General features: G+C 34.9%; 1 protein-coding gene across 12 annotated transcripts in view; it reads right to left on the reverse strand.

Moving 5' to 3' along the window:
- Nucleotides 1–2909: 2909 nt before the first annotated feature.
- N4BP2 (NEDD4 binding protein 2) overlaps nt 2910–13529 on the reverse strand; it is an 87215-nt gene continuing 76595 nt past the window's right edge. For 6 of the 12 annotated variants that reach the window (XM_086705205.1, XM_086705199.1, XM_086705208.1 and 3 more), the window contains 2 exons: nt 11417–11540; nt 2910–3185 (listed from right to left, as the gene is read on the reverse strand). In XM_086705205.1, coding sequence (XP_086561331.1) covers nt 2954–3185; nt 11417–11540 — 356 coding nt within the window. In that variant the 3' untranslated portion in view covers nt 2910–2953. Of the gene's footprint in view, nt 3186–3373; nt 10175–11416; nt 11541–13529 lie in introns of those variants that run through there. The other 6 variants (XM_086705200.1, XM_086705210.1, XM_086705203.1 and 3 more) reach the window with 5 other exon arrangements.

The following is a 13529-nucleotide window of genomic DNA, read 5'->3' on the forward strand; positions in this document are numbered from 1 at the left end:
GTATCTTGGTTTTCTCCTTGATAAATTTTAAGTCTGACCATTGCTGAGAGCTAATAAGCATCACTAAATGCACAGGCTTTGGAGCCTGATTGCCTTGATTTGAATCCTGGTTCCGTCATGTCATTATAATGCCTCAATGTCCCTTGATGGATTTTGATGAGGATCACCTAAGTTGCTGCATGTAAACTAAAAAATGTGCAGGTTTCTTTCTGTGTCCCTGGCAGAGTTGATTACAGTTGAGGACCTACAAAACAGGATTGGGATAGAAACCAAGGAACATTAGAGTAGCCAAAAAAGAATAAAATTTTTGTGATGGGTTATCCTGCCAGAGTAGCATTTCTTTTTTTTTTTTTTTAATTTTATTTTTAACATTTATTTATTTTTGAGACAGAGAGAGACAGAGCATGAACAGGGGAGGTTCAGAGAAAGAGGGAGACACAGAATCTGAAACAGGCTCCAGGCTCTGAGCTGTCAGCACAGAGCCCGACGCGGGGCTTGAACCCATGGACCACGAGATCATGACCTGAGCCGAAGTCGGACGCTCAACCTACTGAGCCACCCAGGCGCCCCCAGAGTAGCATTTCTTAAGGTGTGGCCCACCTGCATTAGAACCATTGGAGTATTTATTGAAAATATGGGGCCCTACCTTCTGAGATTGATTTAGGAAGTTTAAAGCAAGGCAGAAATCTGTATTTTCACTGAGCCCTTTGTGGATGATTCTTATGTACACTAAAGTTTGAAAGCCATTACCCTGAGGAAAGGAAGTCCAAGTAAAAAGCATAAAGGTTCATCTCCTTGACCCTACTGTTTTATCTTAAAAATGAAGGCAAAATATCCCATTCTTATCCACAATTTATCCATTTTGTTTTAATAATATACAAATAAGGTACATTAAATAATAATGTGCATAATTTGTCATTGAATACAATCAATGCTCCTGAAAATAGGCTATGTTTATCCTGAACCTGTGGTAACCCCTGGCATACACTTACCCCAGTTGACATACAAGGGTTTCGTGATAACTGTATCAACCCATTTTATTTCTAGTGCCTGATTTGACAAGTACCATCAGCGTTGTAAATATGGACGTTTGATAATTGATCCTCTGGCTCCAATTTCTTCTAATGAGGCTTTTTGTGCTGTAGAGACTGGGAAGTCTAGAACTACATTTCCTAGACCCCTTTGGCAGGTAAAATCTGGATACAAAATAATTTGCAGCAATTAGATATACTCATGAAATGTGGGAGGCAGAAGTAAGTAAGAAGTAAGGCATCTATCCACTGCTACGTCTCATTCTGATAAAAAGTCAAGTTACAGTGAGGTCAGGGTTTTCAGCAAGTTTTCTGGTGTGTAGCCACCAGCTCTGAGTATGCTGAGAGTGGTGGTACTGGTGCCATGGTGGCCTTTCAATTACAGCAGACGTGGCAGGCAGTTAATTGCACAGTGTTCTGGAAGTCATTCCCTAAGCCAAGTCTAGAATTCATTTCTCTAGCTCTTCTACCAACTTTTTAAAAACTTTTTATTGGGGTACCTGGGTGGCTCAGTTGGTTAAGCGTCGAACTTTGGCTCAGGTCATGAACTCACAGTTCGTGAGTTCAAGCCCTGCATCAGGCTCTCCTGCTTCAGATCCTCTGTCCCCCTCTCTCTCTGCCCCTCCCCCACTCACAAGACCCACACAGTCTCTCAAAAATAAACATTAAAAGATAACTAAAATAAATAAAATACTTTTTATTATTGAGTTTTGAATATATGTTAAAAGTAGAACTGTAGACTAATAAACTCCAACTTCAACATTAACCAACTTAGGCCAATCTCCTAAGTACCTTCCACCCACTTCATCTTATTTTCAAGTAAGTCCTAGATATCATATCATTTTATGTATTTCAACATAAAAAATATAATCACTGAGATAATAGAAAACATATTGGTCTCTGCCCCCAGTTCCTGGCACAGAGCTCCTGAAACCCTTTTAATAATTTAAGTGATAAAAACACTAGGAGCATCTCTTGTTCTAATGTCTCTTGTTCTCTTGTCTCTGACTCCATTCCTGACACAGGGCTCCTAAAACCCCTATTTCTGAGTGATAAGAGCACTAGGAACATTTATTCTACTGAGGTGACTCTGGGGTAGGATCCTGGATGGGGGTCGGTCACCAGAAAGACCAAACCATGATCAGAAGTTTGGAATTTTCAGTCCCAGCCCTCATCCTTAGAGACAGGAGAGGGGGTGGAAATGGGAGTTAATAACTGATCATGCTTACATGAGAAAGTCTCCACAAAATTCCAATATTGGAGAGCTTTCAGGTAGATGAATACATTCAAACAAGGAGGGTGATGCACCCCAACTCCATGGGGACAGAGGCTCCTACACTCAGGACCCTTCCAGAACTCGCCTTATGTATCTCTTCATCTGGCTGTTCATCTGTCTCCTTTATCATATCCTTTCATAAACTAGTAAACATAAGGAACTGTTACCCTGAATTCTGTAAGCCACTTTAGCAAATTTATAAAACTGTGAGGAGGTTATGGGGACCCCCGATTAATAGCCAAGTCGGACAGAAGTTGAGGGTAACCTAGGGACCTACTACCTGTGACTAGCACCTGAAGTGGGGGAGACAGTCTTGTGGGACTGAACCCTTAATTTGTAGAATCTGATGTTATCTCTGGGTAGATAGTGTAAGAATTAATTGAACTGTAGACGCCCAACTTGGGTCACAGAGAATTGCTTGGTATGGGGAAAAAACTCCAATGTTTGGTGACCAGAAAGGTGTTTTGTGTGAATTATAAAGAGACACGGAAAAGAAACACACAGGAGGAAGCATTGGGTTTTTCTCTATACAAGAGAGAAAAAGGTAGGAGGGGGAGAAACTGGGTTTTCCTAATATGACCACAATATCATTATCCAATAAATAAGTAAATAAATAAATCTTTTAATATAATTAAGTGTCCAGTGTTCACATTGCCGATCGTCGTGTTACTGTCATAAAAAAAAAACTTAGTTTTTGGCTGAACAAATAAAGTCCACAAATTGGTTGATATGCCTCTTCCGTCTTAATAGTATAGGTTCCCTTTCCATCTGTGTTTTGTTTTCCTTGGCAATTTACTTGAAGAAACTGTGTTGTAAGACCATCCCACAGTCTGTATTTGGTGGTTACATCCCATGGTGTTGGCATATTCCTCTGTTCTCTGTAATTCATATAAGTTGGTTGTTAGGTCTACAGGCTTGATCAGATGTAGGTTCAACTGGTTTTGATTCCACTGATTTTTGAGTACCCAATTCTATATACTAGATCCTTTTCTGGGATATAGAAGCTACCAAAAAAACCCCCAAAGCATTATATTGTGCATTCAGGCAGACAGACAACTACAAGGCATACCTCATTTCATTGCATTTTGTTTTATTGCACTTCACAGATTGTATTTTTTACAAAATGAAGGTTTGTGCCAACTCTGCATCAGGCAAGTCTATTGGTGCCATTTTTCCAACAGCATTTGTTCATTTCTTATCTGTCGCATTTTGGCAATTCTTCTAATATTTCAAGTTTTTGCATTATTATTATTATATTTGTTATGGTGGTCTGTGATCAGTGATCTTTGATGTTACTATTGTAATTGTTTGGTTGGGGGGGGCACAGACTGTGCTTGGTAAATGTTACACGTGTTCTGACTGTCCCCACTGGCTGCTCCCCTCTCTCTTTCCCTCTCCTTGGGCCTCTCTATTCTGAGACATAATAATATCAAAATTAGGCCAGTTAATAACCCTACAATGGCCTCTAAGTGTTTAAGTGAAAGGAAGAGTCACATATGTCACCTTAAATCAAAAACTAAAAATGATTAGATTTAGCGAGGAAGACCTGTCGAAAGCCAAGAAAGGCCGAAAGCTAGACCTCTTGTGACAGTTAGCCACATTGTGAATGCAAAGGAAAAGCTGTTGAAGGAAATTAAAAGTGCTACTTCAGTGAACATATGAATAAGATAGTGAAACAGCCTTATTGCTGACACAGAGAAAGTTTCAGTGGTCCAGCAGATAGATCAAACCAACCACATAATTCCCTTAAGCCAAAGCCCAATCCAGAACAAGATCCCAAATCTCTTCACCACTGTTAAAGCTGAGAGAGGTGAGGAAGCTGCAGAATAAAAGTATGGAGGTGGCAGAGACTGGTTCGTGAGGTTTAGGGAAAGAAGCCACCACCGTAACATCAAAGTGCAAGGTGAAGCAGCACGGGCTGATGTTAGAGAAGTTGTAGCAAATTATCCAGAAGATCCAGTTGAGATCAATAACAAAGGTGGCTACACTAAACAGATTTTTGATATAGATGAAACAGCCTTCTAACTGCTAATGTAGCTGGTGTCTTTAAGAAGAGGCTCATTTACCATTCCAAAAACCCTAGAGCCCTTAACAATTATGCTAAATCTATTCTCCCCATGCTCTATACAAGGAACAAAGCCAGAATGACAGCACAGCTCTTATAACATGGTTTACTGACCTACTGCTCCGAAAATAAAAGATTCCTTTCAAAATATGACTACTCATCAACAATACCTTGTCACCCAAGAGTTCTGATGGAGATATACAAGATTATTGTTGTTTTCATGTCTGCTCACACAACATCCATTCTGCAACCTATGGATCAAGGAGTCATTTTGACTTTCAAGTCTTATTATTTAAAAAATGTATTTCATAAGGCTATAGCTGCCATAGATAGTAATTGCTCTGACGGATATGAAAGCCTTCTGGAAAGGAGTCACCATTCTCAATGCCATTAAGAACATTCCTGATTCATGAGCAGAGGTCAAAATATCAATGTTAACAGGAGTTGGGAGGTAATTCCAACCCTCATGGATGATGTGGAGGAACTCAAGACTTCAGTGGAAGAAGTAACCGCACGTGTGGATGAAATACAAGAGAACTAGAATTAGAAGTGGAACCTGAAGATGTGACTGAATTGCTGCAATCTCACAAAACTTTCACAGATGAGAAATTGCTTCTTACAGACGAGCACAGAAAGTGGTTTCTTTAGATGGAAACTACTCCTGGTGAAGAAGCTGTGAAGACTGTTGAAATGACAACAAACGATTTACACTATCAAAAAAAAAATTCATTGATAAAGCAGTGGCAGAGTTTGAAAGGATGGACTCCAATTCTGAAAAATCAGCTGTGGGTAAAATGCTATCCAACAGGATCACATGCTACAAAGAAATCATCACAAAATAAGAGTCAATCGATGTAGCAAACTTTGTTTTTGTCCCTTTTTAAATTTTGCTACAACCACCCCAACCTTCAGCAACCACCACCCTGATCAGCCATGTTGGTTAGTGGTATCATTTGAATACTTAAGTTAAAATGCATACAACTGTGATTTCCTTTTTATTATTCCTAGCACAGAGTAATCATCAACAAAGATATGTTGACAGAATGCATCAAGAACTAATTTTCACATTATTTACATTCAGTGATGAAAAATGTGGCAGAAACTGCTATCAATTCCCCTAATATACATGCTCTTTCCTCCAAGAGAATGTCCATGTTGTAGTTGAACATATAGTACACTGAAATAAAGATAATTTTCCAGCATCTCTTGCAGCTAGATGTGACCACATGACTAAGTTCCAGCCAATAAGATATAAGTGGAAGTGTTGAATGGCAACTTCCAAATATCTATTATAAAAAAAAAAAAAAATTGCTGGCACTTAACCATTGCTCCTTTCTTCTTTGTCCTGCCTCCCAACAGAATGCAGGTTTGATTATTAGAGCTCTAGCTACCCACCCTGGTTTAGGAAATGAAGGCCACAGCTTGGGTATGATAAGGGTGGTAAGCTAAAAATTAAAGGATCCTAGATCTCCAAAAAATTCATGGAAATGAGCACACCCATCAGACCTTGAGTCTGTATTACACTAAGAGAGAAATAAACTTTTATTTTTGTCACTGGAAAACCCATGATACCAGCTTCCTTTAGATATAGGAGGAAGGCAGATTTGTAAGTGGCAGTTTTTCATAGACTTATACGGTAGAGCCACATATCTCTCTTACTTGGCGGCAATGGAATATTATTTTTAAGTAATTATTCTTACTTGTATGAAAAAAGTAGTTGTTCTATAGTAGGAGTTAGAGAACCTAGGTTGCAGTCTTACCTCTGCCACTAACTAGCAAATGAGTTGGCTTCTCTAAGCCTCTGTAAGACAACTATGTAGTAAGATTCTCTTGAGTCTTAAAATATAACATACACGGAAGTGCTTCATAGCATAAATAACTATGCACAGAGAGTTGATGAGAATTGTAAGACACCTGTAGAGAGAAGCTCTGTCTCAGATTGTATCCCCAGTGACAAGTGCTTAACTAATATTTGTTAAATAAAAAATTTTAAGTCGATACTAACTGAGTGAATTATTCTGCTGTGGGCTGAATAAAGTTCAAAGGTCTTTAATATTAATTGAAGTATTACTTGAGTTCTTTAGAGCCACTATTCTTAATTTTACCATCAAAAAGATAATTTATCTGGTTCAAAAGTGGACCCCTATTTGCTATAGCAAAGAATAAAAGCTGTGGTACAGAAATAAAAATTTTATGACCCTTTTCTTTCCCTTGAAATTACAAAGTTACACATAAAGATATATTTTAATATTTAAACCACTAACCCTACCACATCAAATGAAGGATTTCCTCACAGTGGACTGTGGCTAAAGTATTTTATTAAATTAAGTATGTAATCTGCAAATGGTTTCATAAGAAATTTTAAAAGCAAAGTTATAAAACATTTTCAATAAAAAAGTACAGAGTTAACAGCAAAATTACATTTTCTTTATAGTACAAATAAAAACATCTCATTTCTGACATACTGTCTGAAAATTTTATAATATATTCTCCAACTGATAGCTGCAATATTATATTTTAATGAGAAGTTTCATGGTTAAATCAATCATTTGTTAATAACAGGTTCACCATTTGGACCATAAAAAGCAACTGCTCAACTTTAAGGAAAATAATAAAATTTGTCATTCTATAATGTTAAGTTATAAAAGGCTCTTCGGGATGTACATGTCTTCCGGCCTTGTTTCTCTACTAAATTCTATAAAGAGGCTTTAATAATACTGTAAACTTGAATTACATTTTAAAAATAAGCACCATTAACATACATTCTACATAAATTCACTTAACCTTTTAAATGACACTTCTTTTTGGCCACACAAACATTTAAATTTGTTTTCTTTACCATGTAAATAAAAATAAGCAATATTTAACCACTACAGAGAAAATTATCAAACTTCACCTCATTGCACAATGGAAAAGCACTTAGGAAAGCACTTGGAAAAAACAGCACACATTATTTTTGTGTCTTTTTTATACATTTTGTCATTTTCTTAAATTGAGAGCAGTTAAAACATTGTCAGAGCAATTTCCTGAGTCTCAAAGTTTCCGATTTCCAGCTCAGAGATAACCAATCTCGCTATTACATATGTCCGCTTTCTAAGCACACAAAACACTTGAATTTAAAAAGAAAAAGACTGAAATAAGGACTGGAAACAACCCAACAGAATTATTTAACCGTTCTTCTCAAAATGTATTGAATAAACAAGACACTTTAAAGTATAAGTCAGAATTTCTACTACGTAATATGCCGCATAAAGGCCACAGAATTGCAAACAGTATGGAAACACTAATAAATTGAAAAAAACCTCAACTTGAAAATAATATGAGTTATATGAACAGCCAATAAACCTAAGACAACATGCTTCCATAACTCATGTTGAAGTAAGGAAGTGGATGAATTGAAAATACTGTTGAAGAGTTTCCTAAGTCTAACCCCTCGTTCCCTGTGGTTTCCACATTAGTTCTCTTTTTTCTCCTGGTAGACACAGATGAGAGACTAGTGAAAAGACAGAACAGTTACTAAAACCTTCCAAACTACAGAAGTGTTGTACTTTTAAAATATTAATACATTTGCAAAGAGCCATTCTAATTAGACCTGTATTAGCACTAATATACCAATACCTGAAGATGTTGATAATCCACACACTCTCCTTACTTTTGACACACAGGGCTTGGAAAAGAGCAAGAGAAAAATTTGATAATCCCCAAACTATGTTTACCTTTGGCATATAGGATTTAGAAATGGGCAAAACAAGAAAGGAGAAACTATAAAATTTTTCTTTCATAATTATGTGTTGTTTAAACTATGCTAGACAGTGAGGTGGGAGGCAGTTTAGGGTTAAAACAACTTCATAAAAGCACATATCATGCTCAAAATTTGCCTATATACTTATGAATGATATGACGAAGAAAAAATACCTTAGATTTACCAAAATAAAGCCTAACATTAAGGTTGATACAGCAGAAAACATAGCTTCTTTCATTTGGTTTCTGCCCACAAAACACTTCATCCCTTGTTCTTTTTGACTGCTCCCACACTAATCATAATTACAATAATACTGAAATAAATCTAGCTGAAGTGCTCAAAAGCAATGCTTTTTTAAACTGGGTGAGGAAATATAAAATCATGGAAAATGAGTATGCAGCTGCACACCCTCAAGTAACCCCAGGTTTTAGTACTATTATTCACATTTCTTAAATCATATTAATTTATACATAAAAACATTTTACTTCATTAACAGTTGTAGTTTTATAGTAAGTTCTTGAAACGAATTGCTTTATTTTTAATGTATACAACTCCTCTAGACATTACAAAAAACATATGCTAAACTGGTGGCATTTTTTCTTTTTTAAACAAATTATTACAACCATGAGAAAATATTTCAATACCACTCACTAATCATTTCTAAATAATAAACATTTTATTTTCGTGGAAATAAATGTAATGATGCAGGTCTTCTTTTAAAAGCATGCTTTCATGATATGCAAAAATGTGTTTTTGAGTTTTATTTTCATTAAAATGTCTGTTCTTTTGAGAAACCATTCTGTAGTTCAGGATTCTTTCAGTAAATAGCTCAACCCTATAATTCCTGATCCAAATGATGTTTAAGCTTATCAAAATCCAACACAACTGTTTGTTAAATTACATATGTTGGAAATATTCTCCATATCCAAAGACAAATTTATTTAAGCCACTGTTTTATACTGAAAAACTACACTTTACCACATTAAACGTGTATAAATGAAATTTACATTTTATAGTTGACATACTAACAGGACTTTTTAGCTCACACAAAACAAAGTCAATGAAAGTTTCCTTTCAGAAAGTTGGCTCTTTTTTAAAAAACAAAGGTAAAAAACTTTTAAATTTTAAGGATTCCTTTAAAGATTATATCAAAAATGTCTTCTACATTTAAGTTAATAGGCTCTTGACCCACTACTGTTTAGAAATTATATGACTCAAATATAAAATATAGCTCTTTAGTACTGTCTTAAATACCACTTACACAGACAGCTCTAGAAGCAGTTCTATTAAGACACTGATACTTGTAGATATCTAACCATTTCATCTTCTCTAAAAACTTTACTGCCTACAGAAGGTATAAAACTGCAATATAATCTCAGGCTCCAACTTTCCTCCTAGAAAATGCACACATACAGAACAAACGAACAAAAGGTAAGAGATCAAGATCATATACAAAACAGAAGAAAGTACAAACAGCATGTCTTTCTTCCTGCAGGATATGGCAAAATGAAATGATTTTTTTGTATTTAGCTTTGATATCAAAAAGCATTCAAGTGCTTTTGTTACATTTCCTTTCTTTCATTACTACTACCACTACTTCTCCTTCTTTTAATATAAGCCTTTGATGGGCATGAACCAGGTCTCAAAGCACTTTAAATGCCTCTCAAAGATGCCTTTTGGATTTTACTAAATGTTAACAACAATTAACACAAAGGTAACATTTTCTCTCTGAAAAAGAATCAGAGCACTTCAAACTTTAAAACCACAGCTGATAATTTTCTTGGACACTTTATAATCAATAAAAATTCTCTTCAGTATTTTTAACAGACAACGTATTTGGCATTTGATTCAGTAAAAAATTAAACTTCTCTTGAATTCTGAAAAACATCATTATAATGTTTTTGTTATAATTGGACATTTCTAATAAAATACATGTGTACAGTAAAATTGACTAAATTACTGTAAATAAAACTAACCTACAAACCTTCACACTTCTAAGTCAAGGACGTTTATTTTACTTTAGCATGACTTTCAAGCACCCTGGTTTAATTTCAGAGAACCTATAGAAATGAGAAAACAGTTATTTTAGGTAAAAATTTCAAACTGGTTAAGGAATATATCATGTAATCAATTCCAAATATCTACGCTAAATGAAATAGTTACTATCAAAGTACTCTCCTTTATTATTAAGTCAGTATCCAGGACTGATATCTATGCTTATGTACTTTTAATCCGTTGTAAAAATAAACAATCCTAAAGCTAGAGGGATAACTCCTAACTTAGTAGTTATTTAAGATTTTTCAAAAATCTCAAGCCTGAACTCAACTTTCATGAAGAACAGCATGGTATGTGAAGGATAAGATGATGTCTGTGTTACATTATTTCTATGCATTAAGTCAGTACTAGAAAGAAATCTCTAACATAAGTCTGATTCATCAGGCCATGAAATGCTTCCAAGTCCCTCAGTGTGAAATTTAAAAAACACTAGTCTCTACAATAGATCATTAATCCCAACATGATAATGCTCCAGTCCAACTACTCCTTTTGTAACAGTAACTCTAAAACGTCATCTGTTTTTGTGATCAGAATTAATGCTACTATTTTCTATAATGTAGCCAAACAACATTTTATTACATGGCATAAAAAAAATATGCCACACTAACTAAAACTAGAACTAGGGGGAGGTAGGTACCTAATGGTATACATCCTCAGTGAATCTATCCATCAACAGATCTTTCTTCTTAGACTTCTCTTGTCATTTTCTGTTACTGAATAATAATCACTTAATAAAAAGTTCATTTCATGTTTGTCACAGCTAAGATTATTAATGGCATTTAATTTATGAAGATGTATAAATTCATACTGACTGGAGTATTTCTGCTAAAGTTTAAACAAATCCATTATAACCACATTTCAGCAGAAATTCCTTCCAAAATCCACAAATATGTATATCCTTTCAAATAAATAATTAGCAACCTTAGACGATGATACACATAATCTAATTATCTTGAATAATACATTATCAAAGAAACACAATCATATTACTTTCTGTTAGATTTTAAATTTATGAAACAGTTTTATCAGATGATTACTTCAAAAACAAAATGTATTTTTCCTTCATTTCTGGTTTTCTGAATATCATTAAGACCAGCAGGAAAAGTTATAATTTAAGCATGAATTTGTGGCTAATATCAGATGGTTAAATTTAGTTAACTATTCTAATAACTCATTTGAGCATACTATTAGTGTTTATTATCTGTATATGGACATTGCCATTATCAATAACAGAAATCTCTACTCACCTGAAGCTATGGCTTGTGAGGTATTTAATGACGGCTGGTTTGATGCGAGCAACTCCTCCTTGGCTGTGGTTTCCTCTCCCCGTAATCACAGAGAGATAGGACTTACCACCATTCTGCTTAAATTCTGTTACAACAGGAATTGGACCAGTTAAAATTCATTTGTCTTACATTCTCAATAGAAAACAAGCTTTAACTACTCAAATACATATAAAATTACTTTCATGGGGATTTACAGATTTATAACTTCAAAAAGCACCAAAATTGATGTTTTTAAATGGATATTTCATCTACATTGTTTAAGTATGGAAGTCTCAAAGCAATTCATCTGCCTAAACATAAGTGAAATTTCTTCCCCTGTGGGGAGGGAGATTTCTATGTGCTACCAGAATTTCTCTCTAAAATAATGATAATGACAATAGTAATATTAATGACATCTAACAATTATTACATAGTTGGAGTCAGGAATTGCTTTAAGCTACTTATATTTATTAACTAAGAATCTTCATAATGACCCTTTTAATTAAATACTCTGAAGCCAGCCAGCCAGCTTTGGTCTGATTAGGAGCTCTGCCACCAAATGACTGGGACAGTATGACAATGGACAAGTTACTTGCCTATGTGTGTCTGTTTCCTTATCAGTAAAATGGGATCTAAAGCAACTACTTTATAGGATATCACCCTTCAGGAATCGCTGTTAGCAAATCCACTAATTACAGCATGGACTATAGTCTTATTGTTAAAGATAGGCAATTGTTAAGAAACTCTTCCAAAGGCACCTGCCTGGCTCAGTCGGAAGAGCACGCAACTCTCAATCTCAGGGTCATGAGTTTGGGTGTAGAGATTACTAAAAAATAAATAAATAAAACTTAAAAAAAAAAAAAAGAAGAAGAAAAGAAGAAACTCTTCCAAAGAGATGATTTTTAAATATCAAATGAATCTAGGACTCTTACAAGAATGTAGCTCTTGCTTTGGATATGATCTTGTGAAAATTAAGTACATAAACCCTGAAAGTCAATAACTCCTGCAATAAAGTAACAAAAACTCTGTTAATAATGAGTTGATTTAATGAACTAAATATCTTCTTCCTTTGTGATAAATAGCACAAGTTTTGATCATTAGCATAAAAGATACATATATATATATATATATATAATATAAATATTCTATATTCTGCTCACTAAGTTGCCCTAAGACTCCAGCAGATCCACAAACAGTTTTTCAAGTCTCACATCTCCAAGGCAATATTTAGCCTGGAATTTTAAGAGGGTATGTTGCTTATATTTCTAATTCCTTCTTTGCTTAAGATCTCTATTTCTACACTAGTCCATTACCCATTATTTCAAGCAATATTTTGTTCAAAATTCAACTCTTCCTGGGTGCTGGCTACACAGGGTATTCACTTCGAAAAAAAGTTTTTATGCTATATAATTATTACCTGTACATTGTTCTTTATAGACGTGACATTACAAAGTTTACTTAAAAGAAACCTTAGATATCTTAACTATCCATAAGTCACTCTCATCATTCCTTCACCGCTGCTCCCCTTATCAGGGAAGTCATGTATAACACCTCGTTTTTATTTATATATTTTTAATGTTTATTTATTTTGAGAGTAAGTGTGAGTGAGAGAGGGGCAGAGAGACAGGGAGAGAGAGAATCCCAAGCAGGCCCCATACAGTCAACACAGAGCCAGATGCAGGGCTTGCTCCCTTGAACCATGAGATCATTTACCTGAGCCAAAATCAAGAGTCAGACGCTCAACCAACTGAGCCACCCAAGCACCCCATAACCCTTCATTTTTAAATTCTCTGCTCTGAAAATGTTCAACAGTTGAATCACATGCTTCAAATAAAGTAGGTGTTCAAAGGATGTTTGTTGCATGAATTCAGGTATATGTTTAGGTCCCCAAATTTCAGGCTATTCCTGTCACTTATCACCTTTAAAAAAAACTACTTAACTCATTTTTAAGCCTATCTCAAATTTCTTACCATTTCTACTGTAAATATTTCATTATATATTTCAAAAAGGACTCTTACAAAATAAAAAGAACCACGATACTACCATCACATCTTAAAAACAGTTCCTTAATATCATGTTTCTAAAAATGGCTGAA

This window comes from Puma concolor, chromosome B1 (genome assembly GCF_028749965.1).
Source record: "Puma concolor isolate L17-30 chromosome B1, mPumCon1.1.hap2, whole genome shotgun sequence".
In the NCBI taxonomy this organism is placed as follows: Eukaryota; Metazoa; Chordata; class Mammalia; order Carnivora; family Felidae; genus Puma; species Puma concolor.